Genomic DNA, 8,839 nt, shown 5'->3' on the forward strand with positions numbered 1-8,839 from the left:
GCAGACTCTATGATTGATCTTCCAATGACTTCTCCATGTTTGGGAAAGGCCATCATGGTACTTTTAGGGCAGGATATGTATTCTTAATAGCTTGTAGCTTGCTCATGATTATCAACCTATTGCCTCTGAAAGCTGTCCCTGCTGTAAAAGTGTCCCATTTTGTGTTTTTAACCCTTAGGATTCTTTTATCTACTGACAAAGTAAAATTGTAAAGAAGAACATGGCCAGAAGCTTTGCATGCAAATGTATAATCACCCTGTACACTCTTTCAGCCACTCCATCTGAGAGTTGTTACAGCCACTAAGAATTTAATAAGGTGTTATTTCTTTTATGCAGAGAAGAAATTTGAGGACCTCAGAGCTTTGAAGCTCTGATGGTAAATCTGTACACAGAAAAAGAAATTGGGCAAACTTTATGCTCTATTTAAATTCTCATTTAAGGGTCACATGCACTGTGTCCTGGCCTTCTCCCAGACATGGATTTTGCAGCCAGTCCTCAGTTCAGCAAAGTACTTAAGTACATCCTGATATGCTTTGCTGAATCAGGGTTTTAAGTGGAAGTGACAGAAATAGAATTGAGATCTCCTCAGTCCAACCTCACTCTGAAGCCACCAGGCAACACTTCCTTTCTTCATTGCTCTCCCATTGCAGTATACTACAGCAAGTGTCTGAGATAGGCAAGACCCATGCTCTGAACCTCTGCCCCTTACCAGAAGCCAAGCCACCCAGCTGAAATTTCAAAAATATGAACCAAGTAGAGAGTGTTAACAATTCAAAGACTTGAAATCTTTGTCCCCCAGTGCCTTAAGTAATTCAAGTGCATTATTTAAGCAAATGGAAGAAGGATTCTCTTAGGTCTCATACAACTTCCCTACAGGAGGTCAATAAATCTGAAGATCTCTTTCCTCTATACATATGATACACTTCCAGTATTATCAGTCCCCCAAAACAGTTACCAGTGAAGCTTTTGTCTGTAAAATCCTACTTCCAGTTTCTTATTTAATCACTTTGTATCTGTAATAAAGAATTTCAGGTTGAAATTTTGTTTCATGCTGCCTAAGAAGGGAATCTCTGCTTGCAGTAATGATTTGAATAGCCAGTTAACAGCTGTATTGCATTCTCATACAATCATAATCCTTCTGTAGGCTTGCCACCAATACTCTGTGCTGGCAGCTTTCTAGGAAACAAGCAACTAGCAAGTTGCTTCTTTGAGGGGCAAGTGGGAGGGAGACAGGAAAGAGGGAGAATTGTTTTGGTTTACTTCTTGGCCATTTGCTCTTCCTCACTCTGACTTAAAAAAATCTAGCTGCAAAGTTACCTAGGTTAAAGAAATCCAGTCCTTGTGCACAAACGCTTTAGAGAATACAATTACCATATTGCAAATACTGTTTGTTCTTTGGCAAGCTTTTAAAAAGAATTTTTTTTCAGATTATGTCTTTTTGGGGCTTGTTATGTAGTACCCTTCAAGAAAAAGAATGACTTTCAATATTTTTAGTCTGGGAAAGCTGGCAATCTCCTTGATGTCCTTTCATTAAAAATCCATTCTTCTATTATGGCTATAAATGTTAGCAAACTCCACTTCTTTTCCTTTTGATGGTAGGACTGATTATTCTGCTGCTCAAGAGGCTCTTCTAGGACAGAAAATTACTTTTTTGTATTGAGTCACTTGGACAATCTATAGAGGGGGATTTTTTCAACCACTGTCTTACAAGGACAATTTCACATATTTATTTCCTTTATTAAAATTAAAATAAGAAACCGTAGTAGATCTCATAATAAATCTCTCTTCTCTACTTAGTTGCCCTTAGGATCCCGCTGCTCCTAAGGTCTACTTTCCCAGGCTATGCTATCCAGTGGGGATATGGGTTAAATCACCATTTTTGATACTGTTCCACCTGCATTTTTCCTGATGATTTGATGCTGCTTGTTATTTCCCATCTGCTGGGCTTCCTCGAGTTACAGCTTGAATGCTAATGTGACTCCATCCCCCATTGGGAGCATGCTGATATTGACGCGTGCATCTCTGAGAAGCTTCTCATTGAGGTGGTGGATACTCTGGGCTGCCAAGTCATCCTTCCTTGGTTTTAGCACCCTTCCATTCCAAAACACCTATTGAAAAAAGAAATGTGATGCACCTCATTTGTTCCAATATGGTCCTTGGACCACAAAGGAAGCTTTGGAAAAGGTCCTGCATATTTTTTAGAAATTGGTATTGTTTGCTGTATTTCAGACGTCTAATGGTCTCTGACATAGAACCCTCATAAGTAAATGGGACTCAGAGTCCACACACCTTGCTAATTGTACTTCTACAGTAGATTTGAAGCCAAAATAAAATAAAGATATGTTTAAACATAGGTTTTTAAAGAGGCCCTATTCAGCTGCCACTATAACCCTGAAGATGCCTGAAGTTTAACATAATTTGTTTCTTGTAAAAGTAATTAATTGATAACTTATTAATAGTTACTGATTACAAGTGCTACTTTTGATCTTGCAAAAGTACATAGGACAAATGCACTGTGAGACAAACAGAATACAGAGCATTCTCTGTAATGAATTACAAAAAAAAATTGTATGTTTCTGTTATCATGGACTGTTTGTGCACTAACATAAATTTAACACATCACTTCTTACTTCTAGAGGGTTTTATTCCTTGCTTATATTGCTATTTTACGTAGCTTACTTAAGGAGTTTATGTTGAATTTTCTTTTTGTTTGTGTTACATGGAACAAACATGTCACAACTGGCAACCCAACTGAAGGTTAGAAATCACATTACTAGAATTCCACTATGACTTTTTTTCTTTTCCCATAGGCAGAAGCAGTAACTACGTGTGCATTACCATCAGAACTGCAGTACTTACATTATCAATAGCTATTATTCCCCCTTTCTTTACGAGGCGCAAGCATTTTTCATAGTACTCATTGTAGCTTTCTTTATCCGCATCAATGAAAGCAAAGTCAAAGGTTTCCGCTTCTCCGTTGGCCAGCAGCTCATCTAGATGAGCAACAAAGTGAGTCGTTACACCCTGGTTAGTGCTGTGTAGGAGGAAGCAATCTATTTGTGTCAAAGTTCTCATTAAATGTTTTCTGCTGCCTTGACCAGGCAGCCTATTTCTCCACAGGTAATTACTAGAAAAGCTTATCCCACAGAAACCAATATAGACATGATATATGCCATAAAACACTCTGTTGCTGAGTTCTGCGTGCTTAGGAGCTCGTGCAGTAGCTCCAAACCTGAAGGATACAGCTGGGACTGCTGAAAGGTAAAGTAAAAACAAGTCAAGCACTGAAACTGGACATACTCTACACCTTAAACTTTTTTTGAGCTGAGAACTGTTTTCTTGAGTGGATTAGAATTTTTCCTCATATTTATGAACAGGTTCTAAATGCTAGTCTCTCCTTGAAGATCAAAGTGCCATGACACAGGTCATGAAAGAAATTGCTGTAAGTAGTCCCTCTCTAGGCCAAGGCAAGTGGAATTCTATTTTAAGTTCTCTTAGATTTCTTGACTGAGAACTCAAGATTGCCAGTTGCAGAGGAGCTGACTGCTGTCTCCTCTGCCAACCCTCTAACCTGCCCTTACCCTCTGTGAGCAGAGGATCTTTTTGTCTAAAGCAATGCCTAGACAAAGTTCCATAGTCTTCAAGGAGTGTGCATACCAACAAACTGCTTGTATTTGCCCCTTTAGAAAGGATGGATGAATCTGAAAGTAATACTAATAATTATGTATGGATCTGTAGATCCATCAAACACCTTTGCTAGAAACCTTCTGCATCCAACAATCCTAGAAAATTTCTTGCATTTTCAGAATATTTATTAGTACTTCCTCTGCCCCATATCTTCTCTTTTCTTGAATGAGAAAAGTCATTGCCTTACTAATGGCCTTGCATGCTTTTGGCACATCCTTTGAACTTCTCTGAATACAATTCAGCCTAAGTTTTATATTAGTTTCTGAATTTTTTCTGCACCTCAGTTCTTTCAGGAAACTCTTCCTCTCTTAACAAAAGAATACTTCCTTAGAATGGACAATGGATAAGAGAAACCGGGCTTTGTCTAATTAATCTGTTTTAATCAGCTTTCTCAGAAGCAGCTGACAATAGTACTTGATAGATTAAATAAAGTGCTGGACAGGACAGGTGAGTGACCAGTACAGCCTATGACATAGACAAGCATTTTCTTCCTCTCTGCTAGTAGATAGGAAGAAGTGAACTCCTAAAGATTTTTACTTTTTAATATAGGACAAACTGTCTCCCTGTTAGCAAAAGAGATAACATTCGCAACCATATCTGGTTGTAAATTTCATCACTATTGTATCCCTTTTCTCTTTCTAGGGAAGGGGAAACAATCAGTTATTTTAGGTTACTTACCAAGTGTTTGAATTGCTGGCTTAATCCGCAGGTCAATTTTATGCTCTACTCCTGCCTAAGAGGAAAAAGAACAGGCAGTTTATAAAAATGGTCAAGAAATAACCTGTTAGTAGGCTGCATTCAGGGAGTGACTGGTGTTCAGATAGGTTTCCTATTATTTCTAGGATTGAAACACTTACTATTCTTCCCAAATGGAACTGTTTCGGCCCCTTTAACGATAATACTTCTGTGTGAATGTGCAAGTCTAAAATACCACAATCTCTTCCCCAACAGGTAACTGGAGATGCTGCTTACCTCCTTCCACAGTGGCCTTCCAATTTTGGCATAGTCCTCATTTACATCACAGGCAACAACTCGGCCATTATCTGGTAGGACAAGTGCCATATTCAAGGCATTATAACCTGTGAAAACACCTAGGAAAATCAAAAGAGACATCTACAGTCACTTTATCATGGAAAAAGAACTACAAGCCTCTCTTCAGAAAATAAATCCCCAAAGGATGGCTATTTTTTAATGGACAGTAAAGATTTTTCCCTCCATTTTAATGTAATGATGGGTTGGGAGGAATTTTTACCTTTTTTTTAATCAATCTTTTAGCAAACGTCAATGTTAGCTTTTTCCAAAAATCTCATGGACAGACAAGACAGAGTCTTGTCTTGCATGTGTAACCCAGAGAGACTGGATGAGCAGCAAAATACCAGGGCACTGTAATAGCCAGGCCAAGAATGAAGATGGTGGGCACCCATACCTGGCTGCTCAGCATCAGTCTGTCATTTAGAACATACTGCTAACACAGGAGCACCAAGCAAAGTGGATTTGATACAGGACCTGTGCAGCAAAATATTTTCTTCTAGCAAGAAACTGATACAGGAAAGACAGAATACACCCTGTCTACAACTGTTGGAGACTCAAGAGATCTATTGATCTCAATTTTTCAGATGGCCTCAGAATTGATGAGCCATCCACGCTCATGCTAGAACTGCTGAATGCACAGACAGACAAAGTGGCAACCAAGTGCAAATCAGATACTCCTTTTCATGCTATAGTTTGCCCACCTGTTTGCTGACAGCTATGCAGTGCCTTACTGTATTTGGATATCTTATGTTAAACATGGCTGTATTTGGAGAAGAATAGTCAGGAGTTTTATTTTACAACAAAGCGACACTCTCACCTATTTCAATAACTTTCTTGGCTTTAATGAGTTTGACCAAATTTGCCATAAGCTGAGCCGAGTCACAGGACACCATCATTCTGCCACAGGGATGATCAGCAGTGAGCTAGAAAGGGGAAAAAATAACACATCACATCAAACAAAACCCAAATCTACCAAACCAATATCCTAAAGGAAAAAAACCCCAGTGAAACTCCAAGAAAAACAGGTACCTCTGTTTTCTCATTTTAGATGGCTTTGTGGTCCATATGTGAACCAGAAATTGGCTTGAATTTAACTATAACTAGGGAAGATGTTATGTGTGTCACAAGCAGTGGATATTCAAAGCAGTAATATGCTCCAAAATTACCACAGCTGTGGCAAACTCACCAGTATTTGTAACTAATGAAGAATCATAGAGGAACCTTGACTGTCAAAGTCCTTTATTTCTGTGAATTTACATAAACAGATGCACTTCCTTCAAGACATGTAGAATGCTTTTATGAACTGCTAGGTGAACATCTTCCAAAGGCCAGACCATGTAATTCTGGCTACACGGCACAAACCTGGAGATGCTGTGCCCATTCCAGGGTGGAAGGGCTCTTGACACTCAGGAGTGGGCAGTGGGAGAAGCAGGGCTGTGCCATGTGAGGGGAAAGTATGTCCTCCCATTTCCTTTCTTTGTCTAGGGATCATTCCAACCAACCTGTTCAAGTAGTTAGCATTTCATTTCTTTTGTAGAGAAGTCTGTCTGACCTGAAATGATTCAAACCTGAGTCAGGATGTCTGGTCTAATCTCTGACACTGGAGCTTGGTGGAGGACATCAGCTCTCTGAGCAACAAGTTCCTTATATGCCAGCCATAATGAAAAGAAGTCATCTGTTGAAGTCCAAATCAAGTGCAGCCCAAACACAAGGCCTTGGGAGCCAAGGATAGAAAGACGTCTAAAATGTATGCCAAGACTATTAAATAGTCATGTAGGTAGCCCTGAACATTGAGAAGTCTCGGTATTACTGGTTAGAAAAACACTTTTAGTGCATATGCTAATAAGATGGAAGAAGGAATGTGACCAGGATCACAGCAGTTCAGGATGAGGTGTGGGTAATACTGACCAGACGCAGCTTCTTTAGAATTGGATGTTCCCGCAAAGAGTGATCCAGCATGTATTGCCTGAGAGGACTGCTTTTCCCAATCATCCCACTCGTGGATGATTTGGGTGTCCCAAAAACTAAAGAAGGGTATCTTTTACCTACCAAAAAAAAAAAAAAGGTAATAAGAACTTTTTTACTTTTCAGTTATTGCCATTTTGAATAAAGCAAGCACTGAAGTATCACTAAAGGTTAAAAATTCTTTGCTTTAAAATAGCTTTGAAAATGGAAAATGCAACAGAGCTGCACAACCAGATAGACTGTCATATTTTTTTCCTCCTCCTCCTTTTTCGCTTCTAAGATGTCCAGCCCAGGCTTCCAAAGGCTGAAGGGAAAAGGCTTCAGTACTGTGTTGTTCAGTGGCCAATGTGATGATTACACACTGCCATAATGTTGCAGGAGAAGTAACCCCATCAAAACTCAAAGGGCAAGTTTAAAGAGCGAAATGTGATCAAGGCATACAATTTTCTTGGGCTGGGGTCCCTGTTTTGCAGATGAATAGAAACTGCTGGGTTTTAGGCCCATCAGCTGATGCACCTTCTCAAACCCTGTGCTCTCCTCATGACACTGTCCTGCCCTCTAGCCATGGGAAATCTGGTATTGCTCAATGGATTGTTTAGCATGAAACCAGTATGCAAACAAAGTAGGCGCTGAAAGTTGAAGGATTAGTACATGTCTACCCAAATACAGAACTGACTGCAGCTTTCATGCCTGATGTTTCTTTTACCAAATGGATCAAATATTTTAAAGAAATAACAACAAATTCATTTCCACATATCCTGGTAGTTGTTTGCTACTGCAGAACACTTTTATTTTGAGGGGTTTATTTTCTGTTAGTGGTTCTGTTTTACAGATGATCACGCCGAGATGTAGATTATTTCAACAACTTGCTTTAAGTCAAAGGGTAAGTAACCAAGTGCCCAGGTTAGAAACCCAACAGCAGTTTCCTTACCCTGCTGTATCGTGGGCTCGTCCTTCCGCTGCCCCCGCGGAATGAAAACGAAACTGCTACCAGAAGACAATGCTGTGCGCAAGGACCGCACCCCGGCCTTCCCGGGCTGGCCAAACAAATGCAGGCGGGGACCGGGCGGGGAGCATGTCCTCGCCTTCGCTGGGACCTTGGCCCGGTCCCGCACTGCAGTAGCTGGATTACAGGGAGCGGCTTGGGCCCTAAGAGCATCAGTGTATTTACTGCCGCAGCTCAGCGAGACAAATCCCTGCCCGCAGCGCAGCCCCAAGTGGTCTGCTCCCCCGACGGCCGCCGGGCTGCACCCGCGGCGGGGACTTCTGCCGGGGACTCCTGCCGCCCTGGGAGGGACCTGCCCGGGCGCTGCGGTTCCCGTCCAGTCCCCGATGGGGACCCGAGAAGGGCGCAGCCCTCACGTCCCCGTGTGTGTGGCAGGTGTCGGGGGGCGCCGCTTACCTGCAAGCATACCCGTGGCAAAGGCAACCCCCAGCATCGCCGTCCCGACGGCCACTTCTTTGGGCACGCTGAGAAGCGGCATTTCGGAGTCGGGAGCGAGCGGCGCGGTGGGAAGCAGCGGCGCTGCCCGGCCCGGTCACACGCGGCGCGGGGCGGGGCGGTCCGCCCGCCCTGGGAGGGCGGAGCCCCGCTGTCCGTGGGTGGTGTCCCGGCGACGCTTGGGTTGGTCTTGGTGGCTCTCACGGTGCCCGCGCCCCGCCGTGCCTGATGCTGGGCTCGGCTGCGATGGCGAGAGGGTGGCTCACCCGCGAGAGGTGCGCGCCTTCCCCTCGGTGACATACTCGGTTGTGGTGTGTAAATTGACAAAAACAGCACCTGGGATTTGTACCACCACTTCTTCAGAGGCTGGTTCTGGTACAGCTTCAGTGCACTGTTCGTTTTAAAAAACATCCAAGTGCCGTGTGAACTGGCAATGGGCTCTGATGGAGGAGCTTTTTACAGAAATATGCTTGTAAGAGGCTTGGTACTCCCAACTAGCCCAGGAAGCGAGCTCCCTCCTACTCGTAGAACAAATGTTTCTTTGCAGCTGTGTGAATAATTACTTGTCAAAAAGCATGTGAGATTTTTGGGATTTCAGTCCTGTGACCTGTGAGTTTCCAGGTGAAAGGGGTCAAGGAAGATTCTCCAAGAGTGGGGGAATGGGGCCCGGGTTCCTCTATTGCTCTTTCAGCCCCCATCTCCAGTACCTTCCAG

At 42.6% G+C, this 8,839-nt stretch overlaps 1 protein-coding gene across 1 annotated transcript; it reads right to left on the reverse strand.

Annotated features, from left to right (window-relative positions):
• Nucleotides 1–1,704: 1,704 nt before the first annotated feature.
• COMTD1 (catechol-O-methyltransferase domain containing 1) lies at nt 1,705–8,254 on the reverse strand. Its single transcript, XM_085065609.1, has 7 exons — nt 8,087–8,254; nt 6,628–6,764; nt 5,537–5,642; nt 4,660–4,778; nt 4,366–4,420; nt 2,860–2,993; nt 1,705–2,108 (listed from the first exon to the last, which is right to left on the reverse strand). The coding sequence occupies exons 1-7, from the start codon at nt 8,166–8,168 to the stop codon at nt 1,956–1,958; spliced, it is 786 nt and encodes a 261-aa protein (XP_084921735.1). The 5' UTR covers nt 8,169–8,254; the 3' UTR covers nt 1,705–1,955.
• Between the last annotated feature and the right edge of the window lie 585 nt (nt 8,255–8,839).

This window comes from Lichenostomus cassidix, chromosome 6, assembly GCF_008360975.1.
Source record: "Lichenostomus cassidix isolate B80296 chromosome 6, HeHo_3.0, whole genome shotgun sequence".
NCBI classification, from domain to species: Eukaryota; Metazoa; Chordata; class Aves; order Passeriformes; family Meliphagidae; genus Lichenostomus; species Lichenostomus cassidix.

Bases quoted from the DNA above. Each gene is read 5' to 3' on its own strand.
- COMTD1 (XM_085065609.1), bottom strand. From the start codon at position 8,168: ATGCCGCTTCTCAGCGTGCCCAAAGAAGTGGCCGTCGGGACGGCGATG. The intron at 4,779-5,536 runs GTGAGAGTGTCG...TGATTTTCCTAG, and splicing joins CAAGAAAGTTATTGAAATAG to GTGTTTTCACAGGTTATAAT. The intron at 2,109-2,859 runs GTAAGTACTGCA...TTTTTTCAATAG, and splicing joins GAATAATAGCTATTGATAAT to GTGTTTTGGAATGGAAGGGT.